The 21869-nt window shown below is 41.8% G+C and overlaps 1 protein-coding gene across 1 annotated transcript; it reads right to left on the reverse strand.

The window, feature by feature from the left end:
• Positions 1–842: 842 nt before the first annotated feature.
• gnmt (glycine N-methyltransferase) lies at positions 843–21079 on the reverse strand. Its single transcript, XM_014126192.2, has 6 exons — positions 20672–21079; positions 17802–17929; positions 16155–16268; positions 10396–10538; positions 5490–5608; positions 843–5112 (listed from the first exon to the last, which is right to left on the reverse strand). The coding sequence occupies exons 1-6, from the start codon at positions 20878–20880 to the stop codon at positions 4941–4943; spliced, it is 885 nt and encodes a 294-aa protein (XP_013981667.1). The 5' UTR covers positions 20881–21079; the 3' UTR covers positions 843–4940.
• Positions 21080–21869: the final 790 nt, after the last annotated feature.

The following is a 21869-nucleotide window of genomic DNA, read 5'->3' on the forward strand; positions in this document are numbered from 1 at the left end:
GTAATCTCAACTGCAATCCAGGTCATTTGGTTGTGATATGAGAAAGCACAGTGAAAACATTAAATTGTATAAATAAACCAAATTTCTGCTATTGTATTCACATTTTGAACTTTAGGTGACCACTTAACCAAAATTCAGACATTGTTTTTCCATTGGAATTTGGTTGTGCTTTTAGATGTTGAAAGCATAGTGATAACACATTTGGAATCCATCAAATGTTTGCCTGCCTTTTTGAGTGGGTGAATATGTTGTAACCTCATTGATCAATGTCTCAAATAAATATTACTCAATTGTTGAAATTACATACTGTTCCCAGTGGGATATGCTTGAGAGACTGGGGGACCAAAGCCCTGTTTCCCAGAACCTATTAAGATGGGGTTTTTTTAATAAAAGTGATATTGTTGACAGACAATAAAATAACAATTGTTGCACTAAAACAGATAAACATATAGTCACCATCTGTGTAGAAGCCACAATTCTAGTGTGTTTCAGCCCAATAGCGGCCATGCTAGCCTCTGCCAAAATTCATAGACTGCTATGGAGGCCAGAAATGACAGTCCATGAACATAAAGGAGTATTAAATGCAATTTTTGGGTTATGATAGGCCAGGGTACAACTAAACAAAATAGTGCTAGGCTTAAAGAGGGCATTTATATTCTGAATGTCAAATCAGCATGTTAGCGTTGCACGGATATGATCATTGTGAAAACCATCATGTGGGAAACCAGGCCCAGGACGTTAACCATAAAATAGGTCCACTTTACGATTTTTGTATCAATGATAAACTGACATCAATTATTCAAGCACTTTTACACACACAATAAATATATAAGGACACTTCATTCCTTAAAAGCTTCTGTATTCCAGTCCAATAAAACAATTCCAATAATCACATAAGGAAAAAACAAAACATTTTAAACATTGTTGTACTAAGGCTTGACAACAGAGTAAGACTGTTTAAAGAAAACTTTTCTCTGCAAGGGAAGATATTTTTGTATTTATACAATCTAAACAGTCAAATCCAATCAGAGCCTAAAAATATATTCATTCAAACCACTTAAACCTTACTAACTTCTCAGCATTTAAACTCAAATCAACCCCATGTGCTCATTGCTTCACCTTGCCTTCTGATGTGGAATTTTCAATAAAAAGCATTTCACTAAAGCTTTAGCCATTGCCTATTAGATCATTTAAAATCTGCAGGATAACCATGAGGTTGTGATTAGGCGACAAAACATTTCAGAATTTACCAATCCCATAACCAAATAGAATGTTCCATTGTTGTCCTGCAGCTCATTATTTAAAAAAATGTTTATTATTATCACTACCAAAACATACAAATTTGACAAACTGAATTGGCAAATCACTGTCTTAAAATGACAAAATGCTTCCAAATTCAGAACAATTAAAATTTGGCCAAAAGGGTTGGACAATTCAATAAAATGTTACGTTTTATATTCAACATAAGGATGTTCCATATTTACAATTACACTTTTATTTTATTCACAAGTTAACAAAATAAAACAGCAGTTGTGATGCATGACATTTGATTTGTCCCATTTTGGTTTGATGTTATGACCAATTTTTATGAATAATGTCCAATCTTCTTTGAGGAAAGTTAAGATGAACTATATTCAGAGTTGAGAGTGAAATAAATAAAAATTAAGCAAGTGTGCGGTCATTTGATCAATCAAATCTTTGGATCATGAAAATATATTCATGAAGTAAAGCATTTCTTTGAGAGTAGAGCAAACTCAAAGATTTTTCAGTGGAAAAAAAAAACATTTCAGTACCTTGTTTGCAAGGGTCACTTACGGCCAAATCAGTCTATCATACCATTTGAATAATCCCTGGATTTTGCAAAGGCGACTAATGTTGAATAAAACTTGGATCAAAACAAGTCGATACAAAAGTTAAGTAATTGGCCGATAGTTTCACTGTTTTTGTACTGTACATCTTCAATGCCCATTGGAACATTGAAGGAAGTTCCTCTTTAAATTCTTTGTATTATACTCAACCAGCAGGGGGGGACATAGATCATTATTTTGGTTTATCAGCTCACAGTGCTGTGTCTACAACACTTTCCTTGTGTATGAGTCTAAGAGCATTCCTCAAAATACCCCACCAAAAGTACAAACTGTTTTTGGCTGACCAACAAGCCGATTAAAGTTTTAAAATTAATATCTGGAGACACAAAGAGAGGCCTTTTTGATTGAACCATGCAACGGTCTTCTGACCTCAGTGTGTGGGGCAATGCCAAATGACTGAAGTCTGAATATAGGACTTGAAAGGATGATCGTTGTAATCATTAGGGGAGAAAAGTGTGACAGAGATGGTGCTCTAAGCTTTTGCAATGAGGGACTTACATGGGTCAATGAGTGCAACTTTAACAATGGGACCCAGATGCATTCACTAAAAACCGAAGGCTCATGCCTTTGAGCGTTAGCTCCCAAGTAGGGCTGTTACGATGACCGTATTACCGCCACACCGGCGGTCACGAGTCATGACCGCAGTCAGATTCCATGTGACCGTTTAGCCACGGTAACTAGGCTTCTCCAAGCTCAGAGTGCTGCTGATTGTTAGTAGCCTACCAAGCTTGCCAACTGCCTGGTAATGAGCACTCTATTGTCCCTCTAATCACTCTGACATCTATGCAAATGTGTTCAAAAATCTAATTCAAACACTTGATGAGAGCCCATGGGCTCATGTTGCATAACATTTCTTTAGGCTACGCAATTTCCAAAAAAGGGGATCTCATCAGCTTTCTAGAGGCTCGGCCTAATATATTTATTTCTCAACTTTCCCAATATTAAGCACATTGCTTCACTTTACAACAGGATTATAGCCTACCTGGCTGGCATGAAAATTAACCATGGGAAAAGCGTCCTCTACTCGCCATTTAAGTTCATAGATTACATGTATTTTTTCACCCTGCTATTGATATTGGTCCATTCTAAATCAAAACTAATTTCACACACATTATTTAGTATATGTAAAGACAGGGTTAAATGGACCGTCTGATGGGTGAAAACAGCCCATCACTTGTGAATGTGTGCAGTAAGGCAAGAAAGAGCACATCCTTTTAAAAAAAAAAATGACTTCATGATACAAACCTTATCAAAAGTTTTGTATCATAACTAGTGGCCAAATAACTTAAAATGAAGCACATTAAATCTGGTTTACAACCGGTGTAGAGCCTAACTAGCATACATAGGCAGCGCGTGAGTTTGGTGAAGATAATTTTCACCATAAAAATGCACCTTTATATAATGCATTACATGCATAAATCACATTTGCGGTCACATTGAGAAGTGTTTTCCTGCATATGGATTGCATTTTGCAACATTCACATCTATAGCCTACTGCCGTGTGAGATTTGCTGCACTTTCAAATGTGAAGTAGCCGAACAAGATTTTAAGCTTAATGTTCGGATCTGCTGCATCAGCCTCATTGCTTTTAAAGGTTTTTTGATGCAACTGGTTGTATTCATTTGTGATCTATCACATCCCACAACTGTCCCAGTGTATGTTTGGACAAGTTGACCAATAGAATAGATCAGCTTTTGTACTATGGGAGACAGTCAATCTACTTAGGCTAGTGCTTTTGCTGTTCGTTAGGCCTACTCATCTTGTTGGCTGACATAAAGTAAAATGTGGACAGTTTTAACATCTTCAATATGCGCCTCAGAATTCGATAATAGGGACATGCGCAGCTGCGTCCCTGATGTGTCCGTCTTCACTTGTAGCCTACTTCGGGGCTGAGATGCATGTGAGAAGGACCCGATCACATGACGGGCATTAGCTAATAAGAATTGAGATATCAGAGAGCCATGTGAGTGAGAGGTGCGTTAGAGCACAGCTGCCAGGAGAATTATAATTATTATATTCAGGCCACTATGGCTGCAAATGGCATGGATTTGTTTTAGGGAGCATTACAGCCACACAAAGGGGGATGCCGTTAGGAAATTCGAGGCCTGGTGAGAATATTATCATCAAGCTCTTGTCAAATTGTGAATGAGAGACTGATGAAGTGTGTGCAGCCTGCACAAGAAACAAAGCAGAACTCTTGGATTTCATGCGACTAATGATTTTTTTAAGTCTCATCATGCAGCCTAAAATCTAAACATATCACAACTAAAGCTGCATAAATAACTAAATTAAGCTTTTAGGATGACCTGTTTCTTTGTTAACCGCTCAACACAGAATAGCCACATGTGTGCAGTCCCTCGGTAACGGTTTGGAGAAAATATCGTTTCCATTTTATTCAGCCACGTTCAAATGTATTCTTCATACTATAAAATAATGCCACAGAATACTAAGCAACTCATCTGCTAAATGTACTAGTGTAGCCCACAGCCTTTTTGGCATAGCGAGATCAGAGTCTAACAAGGACAACTCAGAGTATGCTATTCTGTTCTTCTGAAATAGACTACATTTTCTTCATGTTTCTTTAGACTGGTCTAAAATAAATAATGGATTTATTGTGATGGTGTAGGCTATATTAAATGTATTTATTAGAGTTGTGATTAAATGTAGATGTTCCAAAAGGTCTGCATCAGTGGCTTGTAGGCTGTGTGTGGAAGCCAGGAGATGCTAAACGTGTTTATGTTAATTAAATTGTAAATTACTGTGAGAACGGCAGTTATTTGCTTGACAATCTCCGGCTGACAAAATACTACCAAGCATGGTTGGTAGATGCTTTCACATCACTCAAGATGGCTGTTGAGTGTCTCGTCTCTTACGTTGCCTGAGAGTTAAAAGTCGCTGAAAGACCAAGGGATCGAACAGCATGAATATGGGCATTTGGGCTCAGGTTTGTTTTGGTTCAGAAAGGGAGAAGAGGCGGTTTGAACAGAAGGGTCAGCAGAAGAGACATGACAGAAAGTGTAGGGAGAAATATTGAGGGTTGATACACAAAATCGTGGGAAAGTTGTGGGGTCCCTAAGCAGTCTTCTTGACCACGTGGATGAAGTAGCAGGGGGCCTGGCTCTGGCCGGGGGTGTAGGTCTTGAAGTCGCCGTAGACACTGTGCTCACACTTCCCGTGGAAAGCTCCCGTCAGGATCTCTTTGAAGTTGTCAATACGGTGAGGGTAATAGGACAGGCGGAATTTGCTGAGGGAACACACAGACACGAGGCATAAAACGGGGGATCACACTTACTCTCCTAGCCAACAAGAACAAAATTTACAAATATAAAATGGAATTAAGATTTTAAACTTCAATGTAAAATAATACTGGACTAAATTATAAATTTGGTTGGAGGCAAGTATTCTCATTTACTGGGTCATTTATCTCACGTGGTAAGTTGCAAGTGCCTACTGAGTAAAAATAGCCATTCAACATGTTTTGAAAAGAGAAAAACAGAACATTGCGCTCCATTGCAAAGGTGTAAGGTTGTCAATATATTTGACCGCATCTTAATGTGCTCATGACAAGTTTTACAATGCATTATGAATACATCTTAAAGCTAATGATATAAGTAGGTGTACCTGAGTTCGGGGGAACTCTGTGGGCCCTCTGGCACCTGTACGGTGTAGTCCAGGGTGATCATGTGAGGCTTGTTGTCGACCCACAGCACAGAGGTGGTGATGTCCTGAGTAAGATCACTCTGAAAAATGACAGGCACACACACACCATGGTGGTTAGCCACAAAACAGTATGGATAAGGACATGCATACAGCATAATACCGATGCATGGATGCAAACACTAGCATGTAAGAGAACTCATTACATTTTATTATGACTACAGTATATTGGTGTACAATAGTACAGAAGACAACTGTAACCCTTCAGTGGCCAATATAGCGGCATAAACAAAATGTTGATAGCAAGGTGGCACTGCTAACTAATCACGTAAAAATAAAGGAAGCTGTTGCTATGGATCTACAAGACGTTGGGCGCTGACACTGGGACCTTTTCCATAAATGGGGGGAATTTGCTTAAGGACTGTTTACCTGGCCGTATTCATAGGCTGCACTTTACCAGACTTTAAGAACGAGTGAGTAACTTTGAAAGCAAGTGCATACATTTTTAAGCAGGCCTAAGAAATAAAATCATTGTAGATCCCAGTCTACTTCTATCAGGGCTTTGAGTTCAATGAAATCTGCATCTACTTTCCTGCACTCTCTCTGAAATTGTTTTCATTGCAAAGATGACAATATCCGGCAGGCTTTAGGGAGATTATGCCTAAAGCTCATCTGCTGGCCACTTTTGGCAGGAATAGCATCCCCATAAATTACTGTGTCCGAATGACTTCTTCCTCAAGCAGTAAATGCACTGATAGCACTCTCACATAGGCCAATGGTTCTCAACCTACTTTAGGTTACTCAACCCCCAGTACCCCCTCATGTGATCCCGAGTGGCGAAGCGGTCTAAGGCACTGCATCTCAGTGCTAGAGGCGTCACTACAGACGCCTTGTCTGTAGGCTGTATCACAACCGGCCGTGATTGGGAGTCCCATAGGGCAGCGCACAATTGGCCCAGCATTGTCCGGGTTAGGGTTTCGCCGAGGTAGGCCGTCATTGTTAAATAAGAATTAGTTCTTAACTGACTTGCCTAATTACTTTTATTTTATTTATGTGCAACTGATGCAGAGGCATTTATGATTCTTCAAGTACATCCTGCGGATAGGCCAGGTAGCCCCCAGGGGTACTAGTATCCAAGGTTGAGAACCGCCGACATAGGCTTTCACCGACCAAACACTTTTCACCTTTTTAAACCCAGACAGCTTCAGTTTCTTGCACTTCATAATTTGTGAAAAACGAAGTAACATTTCCTCATGTTTTACATTTTCCTGAGCAACAAGGCTCGGCATAAACTGTGTTAAAATCAGAATGGCAATGTGGGCTAGTGATTGCGTAAGTGGTGCAATAGCAATTTACCTTGGGAACTATTCCAAGAGATATGTTTATTTTGAAGGGAGTGAAAGTTTACAGACAGGAATACTAAAGCTGCAATATTCCAAGGGAATCCTGTTGTGATTATTATTGTTTCTCCTTGCCATGCGGTCATTATACATACAGTATCAGTCAAAAGTTCAGACATACCTACTCATTCAAGGGTTTTTCTTTCTTTTTTTTTTTACTATTTCCTAAATTATAGAATAATAGTGATATAAAAATTATGAAATAACACATGGAATCATGTAGTAACCAGAAAACTGTTAAACAAATCAAAACATGTTTTATATTTGAGATTCTTCAAAGTAACCACCCTTTGCCTTAATGCCAAGCATGTGCAAAGCGGTCATCCTCTCCACCAGCTTCACCTGGAATGCTTTTCCAACCATCTTGAAGGACTTCCCACATATGCTGAGCACTTGTTGGCTGCTTTTCCTTCAATCTGCGGTCCAACTCATCCCAAACCATCTCAATTGGGTTGAGGTCAGGTGATTGTGGAGGCCGGGTCATATGATTCAGCACGCCATCACTCTCCTTGGTCAAATAGCCCTTACACAGCCTGGAGGTGTGTTGGTCATTGTCCTATTGAAAAACAAATGATAGTCCCACAACGCGCAAACCAGATGTGACGGCGTATCGCTGCAGAATGCTGTGGTAGCCATGCTGGTTAAGTGTGCCTTGAATTCTAAATTAATCAATCAGTGTCACAAGCAAAGCACCCTGACATCACACCTCCTCCTCCATGATTCACGTGGGAAAAACACATGCGGAGATCATCCGTTCCCCCTACTCTGCGTCTCACAAAGACACGGTGGTTGGAACCAAAAATCTAACATTTGGACTCATCAGACCAAAGGACAGATTTCCACCGGTCTAAAAGGCCACTGTTCATGTTTCTTGGCCCAAGCAAGTCTCTTCTTATTGGTGTCCTTTAGTGGTGGTTTCTTTGCAGCAATTTGACCATGAAGGCCTGATTCACACAGTCTCATCTGAACAGTTGAGTTTGAGATGTCTGTTACGTGAACGCTGAAGCATTTATTTGGGATGCAAGCTGAGGTGCAACTTATCCCCTACACCAGCAGTAACTCTGGGTCTTCCTTTCCTGTGGCGGTCCTCATGAGAGGCAGTTTCATCATAGCACTTGATGGTTTTTGCAACTGCACTTGAAGAAACTTTCAAAGTTCTTGAAATGTTCCGAATTGACTGACCTTCATGTCTTAAAGCAATGGTCATTTCCTTTGCTTATTTAAGCTGTTCATGCCATAATATGGACTTGGTTTTTTTACCAAATAGGGCTATCTTCTGCATACCACCCCATACCTTGTCACAAGGATTGTCTCAAACGCTGATTGTCTCAAACGCTCAAAAAGATAAGACAATACTTCGCAGCAGTCTTCATCAACCTGGCCAAGGCACAACTGTCAATCACCGCATTCTTATCAGAAGACTCAACAGCCTTGGTTTCTCAAATGACTGCCTCGCCTGGTTCACCAACTACTTCTCAGAGTTCAGTGTGTCATATCGAAGGGCCTGTTTGGACCTCTGGCAGTCTATGGGGGTGCCACAGGGTTCAATTCTCAGGCTGACTCTTCTCTGTATACATCAATGCGGTCACTCCTGCTGCTGGTGATTCTCTGAACCACCTCTACGCAGACAATCTGTATACTTCAGGCCCTTCTTTGGACACTTAAACCTCCAGACGAGCTTCAATGCCATACAACACTCCTTCCGTGTCTTTCAACTGCTTTTAAATGCTACTAAACTAAATGCATGCTCTTCAACTGATCGCTGCCCGCACCCACCCACCTGTCTAGCATCACTACTCTGGATTGTTCTGACTTAGACTATGTGGACAACTACAAATACCTAGGTGTCTGGTTAGACTGTAAACTCTCCAGACTCAGATTAAGCATCTCCAATCCAAAATTAAATCTAGAATCGGCCTCCTATTTTGCAACAAAGCATCCTTCACTCATGCGGCCAAACACACCCTCAAAAAACTGACTATCCTACTGATCCTTGACTTTGGTGATGTCATTTACAAAGTAGCCTCCAACACGCTACTCAGCAAACTGGATGTAGTCTATCACAGTGCCATCAGTTGTCACCAAAGCCCCATAATACTACCCACCACTGCGACCTGTATGCTCTTGTTGGCTGGCCCTCGCTTCATATTCGTCACCAAACCCACTGGCTCCAGGTCATCTATAAGTCTTTGCTAGTTAAAGCCCCACCTTATCTCAGCTCACTGGTCACCATAGCGGCACCCATCCATAGCACACGCTCCAGCAGGTATTTTTTACTGGTCATCCCCAAAGCCAACTTCTCCTTTGGCCGCCTTTCATTCCATTTCTCTGCTGCCAAAGACTAAATTGCATTTAAAAAAAAAAAATTATCACTGAAGCTTGAGTCTTATATCTCCCTCACTAACTTTAAGCATCAGCTGTCAAAGTAGCTTACTGATCATTGCACCTGTATACAGCCCATCCAACAACCTCATCCCCACATTGTTATATTCTTTGCTCCTTTGTACCCCAGTATTTCTACTTGCACATTCACTTTCTGCACATCTATCACTCCAGTGTTTAAGTGCTAAATTGTAATTATTTCACCACTATGGCCTATTTATTGCTTTACCTCCCTAATCTTATTACATTTACACACACTGTATATAGACTTTTCTATTGTGTTATTGACTGTATGTTTGCTTATCCCATGTGTAACTCATGTTTGTGTCACACTGCTTTGCTTTATCTTTCCAGGTCGCAGTTGTAAATGAGAACTTGTTCTCAACTGGCCTACCTGGTTAAATAAAAAGGTTAAATTAAAAAATGAAAAACGCATTAAGGAAAAGAAATACCCCAAATTAACTTAAGGCACACCTGTTATTTGAAATGCATTTCCAGGTGACTACCTCGTAAAGCTGGTTGAGATAATGTAAAGAGTTTGATGCATTGATGACAGCTTTGCAATGTGGCTACTTTGAAAAATCTAAAATATATTTATTTGTTGAACACTTTTTGGTTAATACATGATTCCATATGTGTTATTTCATAAATTTTGATGTCTTCACAATTACAATGTAGAAAGTAGTAAAAATAAAGAAAAACCCTGGAATGAGTAGGTGTGTCCAAACTTGACTGGTACTATATCTATATATCTATATATATTTTTTATACACCAGATAGGTTCAGTGAAACGTGTTGTTTTACAGGGTCAGCCGTAGTAGTACAGCACTCTTGGAGCAAATTAGGGTTAAGTGCTTTGCTCAAGGGCACATAAACAGATTTTTCCCCTTGACGGTGATACATGCCACCCCCCCCAAATAAACAAATGAACTAAATAAAAGGGTAGGTAACTTGATAGAGAGATTAGATGGAAGAACGGAATGGTTGGTCAGGACAGAGCGACAAACTAATATGATGGACAGATGGATTGACATAGACATGCCAACCACTGCTGAAACGTTCCTCAAACGTTTGTTTTTATTTAGTACCTTGTAGTAGATGTTCTTGCCTTGGGGCGCTCGGCCTGTCTCCAGAATATAGTCGTAGTTACGGTGGTCGATGATTAGGATGCCCCCTGGTCTCACCATGCTGGCGATATTCTGCAGGGCTAACTTCTGATCACTCTGGTCCCCTGGGATAGACAAAACACCAATACATCTTAACCACAAAACAATAAATATACTGCTACTGCCAAAAAATATATATAATACATTTTATCTTTCAAGACACCTTACATTAAAAGTAGGTCTACATAAAATCAAAAAACAAGTGCATCAAATCAAATTTGTCACATGCGCCGAATACAACAGGTGAAATCCTTACTTACAAGCCCTTAACTCTATTTCTTGAACTGGTGTTGGTTAAGAAAATATTTACTAAATAAACAAGTTACAAGAAAATAACAATAGTCAGGATATTACACGGGGTACCAGTACAGAGTCAATGTGCGGGGGTACAGGTTAGTCGGGGTAACTTATACATGTAGGTAGGGGTAAAGTGGGGTCAATGTAAATAGTCCGGGTGGCCATTTGATGAATTGTTCAGCAGTCTTATGACTTGGGGGTAGAAGCTGTTAAGGACCCATTTGGACCTAGACTTTGCGATCTGGTACCGCTTGCCGTGCAGTAGCAGAGAACAGTCCATGGCTTGGGTGACTGGAGTCTTCAACAATTTTTGGGGCCTTACTCTGACACCACCTAGTATACAGGTCCTGGATGGCAGGAAGCTTGGCCCCAGTGATGTGGGCCGGTACACACTACCCTCTGTAGCGCCTTTTTATTTCAACTTTATTTAACCAGGTAGGCTAGTTGAGAACAAGTTCTCATTTGCAACATACGACCTGGCCAAGATAAAGCATAGCAATTCGACACATACAACAACAAGTGGAATAAACAGAGTCAATAATACAGTAAAAGAAAACAAAAAGTCCATATACAGTGAGTGCAAATGAGGTAAGATAAGAGTTAAGGCAATAAATAGGCCATGGTGAAGTAATTACAATATAGCAATTAAAACACTGGAATGGTAGATGTGCAGAAGATGAATGTGCAAGTAGGTATACTGGGGTGCAAAGGAGCAAGAAAAATAAATAAATACAGTATGGGGATGCGGTAGGTAGATAGCCCATCTGTAAACAGCCCATCTATGTACAGGTGCAGTGATCTGTGAGCTGCTCTGACAGCTGGTGCTTAAAGCTAGTGAGGGAGATATGAGTCTCCAGCTTCAGAGATTTTTGCAGTTCATTCCAGTCATTGGCAGCAGAGAACTGGAAGGAAAGACGACCGAAGGAGGAATTGGCTTTGGGGGTGACCAGTGAGATATACCTGCTGGAGCGCGTGCTACCAGTGGGTGCTGCTATGGTGACCAGTGAGCTGAGATAAAGCGGGGCTTTACCTAGCAGAGACTTGTAGATGACCTGTAGCCAGTAGGTTTGGCGATGGGTATGAAGCGAGGGCCAACCAACGAGAGCGCACAGGTCGCAATCCAATTTGTTGAGTAGAGTGTTTGAGGCTATTTTATAGATGACATCACCGAAGTCGAGGATCGGTAGGATGGTATGTTTGGCAGCATGAGTGAAGGATGCTTCGTTGCGATATAGGAAGCCGATTCTAGATAAAAGTTTTGATTGGAGATGCTTAATGTGAGTCTGGAAGGAGAGTTTACAGTCTAACCAGACACCTAGGTATTTGTAGTTGTCCACGTATTCTAAGTCAGAGCCGTCCAGAGTAGTGACGCTGGACGGACGGGCAGGTGCGGGCAGTGATCGATTGAATAGCATGCATTTAGTTTTACTTGCGTTTAAGAGCAGTTGGAGGTCACGGAAGGAGAGTTGTATGGCATTGAAGCTCGTCTGGAGGTTAGTTAACAGTGTCCAAAGAGGGGCCAGAAGTATACAGAATGGTGTCATGTGCGTAGAAGTGGATCAGAGAATCAACAGCAAGAGCAACATCATTGATGTATACAGAGAAGAGAGTCGGCCCGAGAATTGAACCCTGTGGCACCCCCATAGAGATTGCTAGAGGTCCGGACAACAGGCCCTCCGATTTGACACACTGAACTCTGTCAGAGAAGTAGTTGGTAAACCAGGCGAGGCAATCATTTGAGAAAGCAAGGCTGTCGAGTCTGCCAATAAGAATGTGGTGATTGACAGAGTCGAAAGCCTTGGCCAGGTCGATGAATACGGCTGCACAGTAATGTCTCTTATCGATGGCGGTTATGACGTTTAGAACCTTGAGCATGGCTGAGGTGCACCCATGACCAGCTCTGAAACCAGATTGCATAGCGGAGAAGGTTCGGTGGGTTTCGAAATGGTCGGTAATTTGTTTGTTGACTTGGCTTTCGAAGACCTTAGAAAGACAGGGTAAGATAGATATAGGTCTGTAGCAGTTTGGGTCAAGAGTGTCCCCCCCTTTGAAGAGGGGGATGACCACGGAAGCTTTCCAATCTCTGTGAATCTCAGACGATACGAAAGAGAGGTTGAACAGGCTAGTAATAGGGGTTGCAACAATTTCGGCAGAGAATTTTAGAAAGAGAGGGTCCAGATTGTCTTGCCCGGCTGATTTGTAGGGGTCTAGATTTTGCAGCTCTTTCAGAACATCTGCTATCTGGATTTGCGTGAAGGAGAAATGGTGGGGGCTTTGGCGGGTTGCTGTGGAGGATGCCGGGCAGTTGACCGGGGTAGGGGTAGCCAGGTGGAAAGCATGGCCAGCCGTAGAGAAATGCTTATTGAAATTCTCAATTATAGTGGATTTATCGGTGGTAACAGTGTTTCCTGGCCTCAGAGCAGTGGGCAGCTGGGAGGAGGTGCTTTTATTCTCCATGGACTTTAGTGTCCCAGAACTTTGAGTTAGTACTACAGGATGCAAATTTCTGTGTGAAAAAAACTAGCCTTAGCTTTCCTAACTGCCTGTGTATATTTGATCCTAACTTCCCTGAAAAGTTGCATATCACGGGGGCAATTCGATGCTAATGCAGAACGCCACAGGATGTTTTTGTGCTGGTCAAGGGCAGACAGGTCTAACCTTACGGTTAGATGCCGAGCAGTTGCCATACCAGGCGGTGATGCAACCGGTCAGGATGCTCTCAATGGTGCAGCTGTAGAACCTTTTGAGGATCTGGGGACCCATGTCAAATCTTTTCAGTCTCCTAAGGGGGAAAAGGGGTTGTCGTGCCCTCTTCACGACTGTCTTGGTGTGTTTGGACCACGATTGTTTCTTTGTGATGTGGACAGCAAGGAACTTGAAACTCTCAACCTGCTCCACTACAGCCCCGTCGATGTGAATGGGGGTGTGTTCGGCCCTCCTTTTCCTGTAGTCCAAGATCTTCTTTGTCCTGCTCACATTGAGGGAGAGGTTGTTGTCCTGGCACCACACTGCCAGGTCTCTGACCTCCTTCCTATAGGCCGTTTCATCGTTGTCGGTGATCAGGCCTACCACTGTTGTCGTCAGCAAACTTAATGGTGGTGTTGGAGTCATGGGTGAACAGGGAGTACAGGATGGGACTATGCACGCACCCGAGGGGCCCCAGTGTTGAGGATCAGCGTGGCAGATGTGATGTTGCCTACCCCTACCACCTGAGGGAGACCCGTCAGGAAGTCCAGGATCCAGTTGCAGAGGGAGGTGTTTAGTCCCAGGGTCCTTAACTTAGTGATGAGCTTTGTGGGCACTATGGTGTTGACCACTGAGCTGTAGTCAATAAATGGCATTCTCACATAGGTGTTCCTCTGGTCCAGGTGGAAAGGGCAGAGTGGAGTGCAATTTGAGTGGGTCTAGGGTTTCCTGCATGATGGTGTTAATGTGAGCCCCGATTGGCCTTCATGGCTACCGACGTGAGTGCCACAGGGCGGTAATCATTTAGGCAGGTTACCTTCGCTTTCTTGGGCACAGGGACTATGTTGGTCTGTTTGAAACATGTAGGTATTACAGACTCAGTCAGGGAGAGGTTGAAAATGTCAGTTTGTCCACGCATGCGTTGAGAACAAGTCCTGGTAATGCATCTGGCCTCACGGCCTTGTGAATGTTGACCTGTTTAAAGGTTTTGCTCACATTGGCTACAGAGAACGTGATCACAGTCATCCGGGAACAGCTGGTGCGCTCATTCCTACTTCAGTGTTGCTTGCCTCGAAGCGAGCATTAGAAGGCATTTAGCTTGTCTGGTAGGCTTGCGTCACTGGGTTTGTCTTTGTAGTCTGTAATAGTTTGCAAGCCCTGCCACATCAGACGAGCATCAGAGCTGGTGTAGTAGTATTCAATCTTAGTCCTGTACTGATGCTTTGCCTGTTTGATGGTTGGTCTGAGAGCATAGCGGGATCCAGAATAGTGTCCCACTCCTTGAAAGCGGCAGCTCTATCCTTTAGCTCGGTGCGGATGTTGCCTGTAATCCATGGCTTCTGGTTGGGATATGTACGTACGGTCACTGTGGGGACGACGTCGCCGATGCACTTCTTGATGAAGCCGGTGAAGCCAGTCAGTGCTAGAAAACAGTCCTGTAGCGTAGCATCCACGTCATCTGACCACTTCCGTATTGAGCGAGTCACTGGTACTTCGTGCTTACAAGCAAAAACTAAAGCAGGTCAGATTTGCCAAATGGAGGGCGAGGGCGCGCTTTGAATGAGTCTCTGTGTGGAGTAAAGGCGGTCTAGAGTTTTTTTTCCTCTAGTTGCACACGTGACATGCTGGTAGAAATTAGGTAAAACAGATGTTTGTTTGCTTATGGCCTTATACAGCTCGTTGAGTGAGGTCTTCGTGACAGCATCGTTTGTGGCGGTAAGTAAACAGCTACGAATAATATAGATGAGAACTCTCGGTAGATAGTGTGGTCTACAGCTAATCATGAGGTATTCTACCTCAGGCGAGCAATACCTCGAGACTTCTTTAATATTAGACATCGGTGGTTTACCTACTCGCCGGTGAAGGCATCCGGCCGTCCTCCCCTTTTCTCTCTGTCTTTTCTTCACGCAGATGACAGGTATCTGGGCCTGGTCTTGACAAAGCAGGTTATCCATTGCGTTGGACTCGTTAAAGAAAAAGTCTTTGTCCAGTTTGAGGTGAGTAATGGCTGTTCTGATGTCCAGAAGCTCTTTTCGGTCATAGGACGGTAGCAGCAACATTATGTCCAAAATGAGTTACAAAACGTGCAAAAAAAAATTATAAACAAAATAGCACAGTTGGTTAGGAGCCCGTAAAACGGCAGACATCACCTCCAGCGCCATTATCAAAAGTGCAATTTAAAATCAAAGGGCAAGACAAAACAGGATAGATAAAAATAGGGAGGCGTTGGGTACAGGATACAAACCCGGTTTATGGTAAGGGTTTAGGTTTAGGCGTTAGGTCTGGGAATAGGATACGGAACTGGTTTAGGGTAAGGGTTTGGGTTGGGGGGAAACAGTTAAGGCACTGAAGGAAGGGTAGACAGAGTCAATCATGGACCATAGGCTATAGGCTTTCTTGAAGAGGTGTTTTTTTTTTTTTATGAGATGACTTTCTGCATGTCGTATGTGTGGGGAGTGCATTACTTGTATACTGTTACTAGCACTTATACTGTTATAACGGAACTATCAATTATTACTTGCAAGGTCAGATATCATCCCGGTCCTGCAAAGCTACACAATGTGCAGGCTTTCGTTCCAGCCCAACACAGAAGGGACAATAATAAAGTACCAAGAACTTCAAAGAGTGCACAAATAAGTTACTTGTGGGTCCAAAATTAGTTAGGTAATGACAATACTGGCTGCCTGCCCCTCACTCACCTTTGAAGTCTGGCAAGTGAGCGAAGGAGTTTCCCAGGCAGATGACTGCATCAAACCCATTCCCTGGCTTCTGCACATCTTCTGTTAGCGTCAGCCAGTTGGCCTCCTCGATCACTGGCGGAGGGTAAGGAAAAAGAGGAACAAAATTAAGAAATTATATTTAGGACTAGAGTATTTTCTTTGACATCTTCCCTCCTAGTTTAATACCAATTAGGAAAGCTGAGGAATTGTGTTAGCTCTGCCTAAGTTTTCGCTCAGCGGGCTAACAAATAGAGATGTTAACGGCTAACCGTTAATCAGGGTCTACAGGGCTATTTGCATAATTGTGTGGAGTTAAACTGCAGCGTGTGTATTTTCGTTAGTCATCATGCATCTTATCACACACCCACAGCATACAGAGCCTACCACCTGTCAGACAGCGCAAGAGTTGCTCCTCAAAAAGTCTGTAGGCTACTGGAGTGTAACCTGCTTTTGTAAGCCTAGTTATTGCACAACAAATAATACTCAAGTCAAACTTTATGTCACATGCACCGAATACAACAGGTGTAGACCTTACCGTGAAAGAACTCAACTCTTTCTTGAACTGCAATGCTTTAAAATGATAAATTAACACAAAATAACAATGAAGAGGCTATATACGATTCTAAACGCAATCACATGTTAAAAACTTGCAACCACGATTAAAAAGAAGCCATTTATTTCTGAACTCTGAATTAAAGCGCACCTCCCATTCACCATTCAGGTGTATAGGCTATAGCCTGCCTACTGCTGACTATCAAAGTGTCACCCACCACTTTGCAATGTGATCTTGTAGTATAATTGTTTGAAACCTGAATGTTTTACTTTACTTCAAATAATGAGGCATATCTTGCCTTGTGAAAATCCACCCGTAAAAATGTGGATGCAATTATTTTATAAGACTTCCTCATGCCATTAACAGCATTTCTCTCCTGTTCTACATAGCAACTTTCTTTCGTTGTCCAGAAGCCAAAGGCACAATACTAGTCATATTGACAACGCATTATAGTTCTTGCTTTTAGATTCCCCCTCTTTCTATGTTTTTAACTGAGATTTTAATCTTGGTCACAACTGTTGGTATTAGGTTAAGAACGGTGTTTTCCGCAAATTGCCTTTTGGCAAATGTTTGGAAATTAAGTTTTATTAGCTGCTTCATTACAGGACTTGCATGTTTAATAATAGGCTATAGCCTTTTGAACAGTAAGACAATAGGCTTGCTATTGTTGCATGTTTCCATTAAGCTCTTAATGAAAAAATGTCCAGTCCTTGTATGCATGCTTAGTATCAGAAAGGAAGAGGCAAAGCGAGAAGTTTCACTCGACAAAATCTGTCCAAAACAAACCCATATTATTTTGGGCCTAAGCTTGTCGCCTGCCTTCCCACCTTGGGCCGACTCCCATTGTTAAGGCGGAAACATAAGCATCTCATCATTATATACAGACCTCTAATAGTATTTTCTGTTGGTCACGTCATTTTACTGTTTGGAAAAAATTTTACCGTTTGTTGACCGGTTAAATGAAGGTTAGTCAGTCAGTAAGGAGGCAGCAAAATTGACCGAAATGTGTATCCCTACTAACAAAGCATTGTTGTGCAGAGGAGACCCAGATTTGAATCTGTCAGACTACTCACCCCACTGGTCAAAGGCACGCTCTTTTCTTCTCTCCCACCTTTCCTTCAGGGCGTACTTGAGCATTTTGTCGCTGGCGTCCACGCTCGTCATCATAAATCCCTCCTCCACCAACATGATGGAGTCCACGCTGCAATAAATCAAAACCATTGATGTTGGGTTTTGAACAAATTATTTGCTTATGTAACCTTCAAGGAGAAGTTCAGGTGTGGAAATTGTTGTAGAAACGCATAATGATAAACATTCAACATTTGGCAGTAACAAAACCACATAGGCCTATATGAAGTTGGCTAGCTTTGTGCTAAACTAAGCCAGCGTCAGCTATCTAGTCCCTAAATGGTCCTAAGCTAAACTATCACTGTTTTTGTTGGGTGTGTCACTCATTTCAGTGTGTTGCTAAGGTTAAAGGCAAACAGTCGACGAAAAATGAATAACAAACACCTTACAAATGATGTCCAAAATGTATAGTGACACCTGCAACAGGTTTGTTAAAGCCAATGCGCATACATTTTAGTGGACCGCGAACACACTATAGAACCATTTGTGAATGGGGTGGACCTGTGGTCAAGCTTTTGCTGAGCTGGCTGAGTCTGAGCTGAGTGTGTGCCAATTATTTCCATAGTAGACCGTTGCGACACAAATCGAAACAGCATTTGGCAGTTAAATTAGTCACACTCACTGTATCATTGGTTGAGAAGAGGGATTTAGTACTCTGAGAGAGTATATAAGTAGATCCAATGACAAAACAACTAGATGGTTTGCTATGGCAGAACATTCCAAAAGCCTCAAATAGCATATAGCACAGACACTCCTAAATAATCCAGTTCCACCAGCCATGTTTACTATGGGAGATACCAGGGCACACTTGCGAGGGTGCAGCCAAACTCAAAAGGTCTACTGCACTACTCTGCCGGTATGTTCATATGACCATGGATTTCCCCTTGGAAATTAGGATAGTTTTCCAACTGCCACACGGTTCGCTATGTGAATTAGGACGTGTGTTAGGGCCATAACTCAAATTAGCTCAGTATAAGAGTACACCAGATAGTGACTACTGTACAAACCAACCGGATATCAAGTGTGGCAATGATATAATGATTAGGCTAACACATTGTCTGGACTTAGCCAGTCAAAATCTTTTCCAATTCATCTACTTACTAATCATGGATTTCAGCAGCCCCGTGGTCAGAGCTACTGCAGTTGACGAGACATGTGAAAACACAATTAACTCCTCTCTTGTTAAATTCAACGCAATAGATTAGGTTATTTACTACATTGCACAATGGCAAAGTGTTTTCTATACAATATACACAACCCTGACACTTATGTAGGCTTTTGCATTGACGATCACGTCTTTGCCAATGCAATATGCGTTTACATTTTACATTTAAGTCATTTAGCAGACGCTCTTATCCAGAGCGACTTACAGTAGTGAATGCGTACATTTCATGTATTTTTTATTTTTTGTACTGGCCCCCCGTGGGAATCGAACCCACAACCCTGGCGTTGCACACACCATGCTGGCGTTGCACACACCATGCTCTAGCAACTGAGCCACAGGGAAGCTGCCTTTGTTTCCAATAATCTATGGTCTATTCAACAATGGCAACAACCGAATGCTGGATGTAAGAAGTTTACAATGTTTGGAAAAACATGACTAGCAGCTTCCCAGATTATCTGACCTACAAAAACAGATACACACTATCTGTGGGGAGGAAAACCAGTCAAGACACACCACTATCAGGACTATATTGGTGCAAAGCACTGAGTCACTTTTGCCCAGTACACACCCTTACAGAAGGTTTAGATGGGCTATTCCAACCTGATGTGCTGGACAGGCTATTCCAACCTCAATTTGTACTTTTTTCATGGGTGTGAGTAGCCCCATTTGCCCAACCAATCTGAAAACAGCTCCACATTTTACCCCTGCTTGAGTGAACATTTGGTATTTGGCATTGAAGTGGTACAGCTAAAAGGAGCTGCTAAAAGTAAAGTAACTGCAGTGGACGGCAACCTCCTGTTGCTTTTGTGTTATTTCGGAGAACATCTTTTAGTATTTTTAAGAGTTATGTTTCATAACTTAAACGTGCAGGTAGTGCCTATAATTCTGTAGACTATGCCCTGAACAGGGACCCATAATAAAAACATCTCTTCACAGGTAGCAAGTTGGTCCTTATTGTGTAAGAAAACAATACACCAATTTACTAAAATAAAATAAAATCAAGATGTATGCTTTATGCCTTCTAGGTGTAATCCCAAAACTGCTGATAGGGTTATTATGATAGTAAGCACTAGTAGGTATCAAGGTATGTCAAACATGTATACCCTGCTTTCTGAAGTGACCCAATAGCAGCATTTGTCGGTAATATCTAGGGAAATAAATGTATGCCACATTGGGTTCCAGTCACACAGTATTTTGTGTTAATCCATATCCAAAACAAATCCAGTGTTGAGTAAATGTGGGAAAGGTTAATTTGGGAGAAATTCGTAAATTGCAGTTCTCAACGCTGAGCAGATTTTAACAATGCATACATTTCCGCAGAATAAAATTGCTTTTCATTCGTTGGAGGCTGTCCTATCTAGCCAATACACACGACGTTTATTTTGTGGAAGCGTACATTACATAAAAAACAGGTGGTAACTAATGGAATATTTCAGCAACTGCAATCAAGGCCTCGCCAAACGCTAGACACTAAAGAGACGATGCTACAAACAATACGAACCACACGTAAATCTGAAAAGTTTGTTTAGAGCTCGATGTGTTATGTGCTTATTATAGGGATGTTTGCAGTGGCCTACGAGGGCCCACACGCTGTTGTGTACGGATACATGTACAGTTCAGAAATACTAGCTGTATCGGTGACATGCCTACCCTGTGCCGCAGGCAACATCCAGTATCCTTTGCACATCGTGCTGTTTTAGCAGGGACACCACCCAGCTTTTGTATTCTTCCGTTCTACTCCGCGTGTCTCCGATGTACAGCTGCCACACCTTTGCTGCTTTTCCGTCGGCATATTGATCAGGAAGCCCCACGGAAGCAACGCCGAGAGAACGCGTCCGAAAAACACTGTCGACTGACATTCTGTATCTTCAGGGATCACACTGAGTGCTACTTTGTGCAGAAATATCAAATTCTAGACTGGAATATTTATGAAAATAGTGAGGCACGTATTATATATTGGATATCCGTATTTTTATATCTAGCCTTTCTCCAAGTCTTAACCGTGTTATTATTATTTATACTAGCTAGAGATAAACTGGAAGCGAAACTTTAGCCCAATGAGACTCCTGTATACTCACGCCTTCTTTCTGATTGGACACGGCGTAGTCCTCACGTCAACATTGAGGAGTTCAATTAATGTCCGGGCATCTCCTGGTGCTGGTGAAGCGGGTTAGCATTGATTGCATTCGATTTGGAACCGGGCTGCCACTTTTCAAATGCAAAAAGTAATGCTTATGATAAAAAAAAAGGGGTTATCTGCATTAATGAAAACAAGTTTGAAAATGTGAAGATACATTTCATGGAAAAAATATGTATTTTTATGAAGGAAGAAAAATTTTGCCTTGTTGACATGTCTGAGAGGCTCAGATCACTGTTCGATTTGAGGAGGCGCTCCTCACTCACCGCTGTTCATGTCGCGGGCCATATCCCGGTGCACTGCGGCACAGGTTAATAGAACTCCCTCAATCGTATGAGGTGATGAAACATGGATCAAAATTCTCCGCCCTAAATCTAGTATTTCATGAGTTGTATGAAAGTAAAACAGATGTTGAGGCCGCTGAATGAAAGTGTGTTTAATGTTGAATTTAAGTGAAACATTTGAGTGAAACATTTATTTGTAGCCTATTATAGTGCTAAGCAATTAACAATACAATTGCAATCAAGAACTGATGCTACAAGTAGTTTTTCAAATTCCACAATACACAAACTATGTAGGCCTAACCACTATAAAACGTTTTCAATTACACCATTTGTCTATTTGATGTGAGTTTTTTTTATTTGTCTGCAAAAATGTATAGCACGACATTAAATTGTTTATGAGGCAGGTTTTCTCTACACCCCCAACTGT

The sequence above is a fragment of the Salmo salar genome, chromosome ssa11, assembly GCF_905237065.1.
Source record: "Salmo salar chromosome ssa11, Ssal_v3.1, whole genome shotgun sequence".
Taxonomy (NCBI): domain Eukaryota; kingdom Metazoa; phylum Chordata; class Actinopteri; order Salmoniformes; family Salmonidae; genus Salmo; species Salmo salar.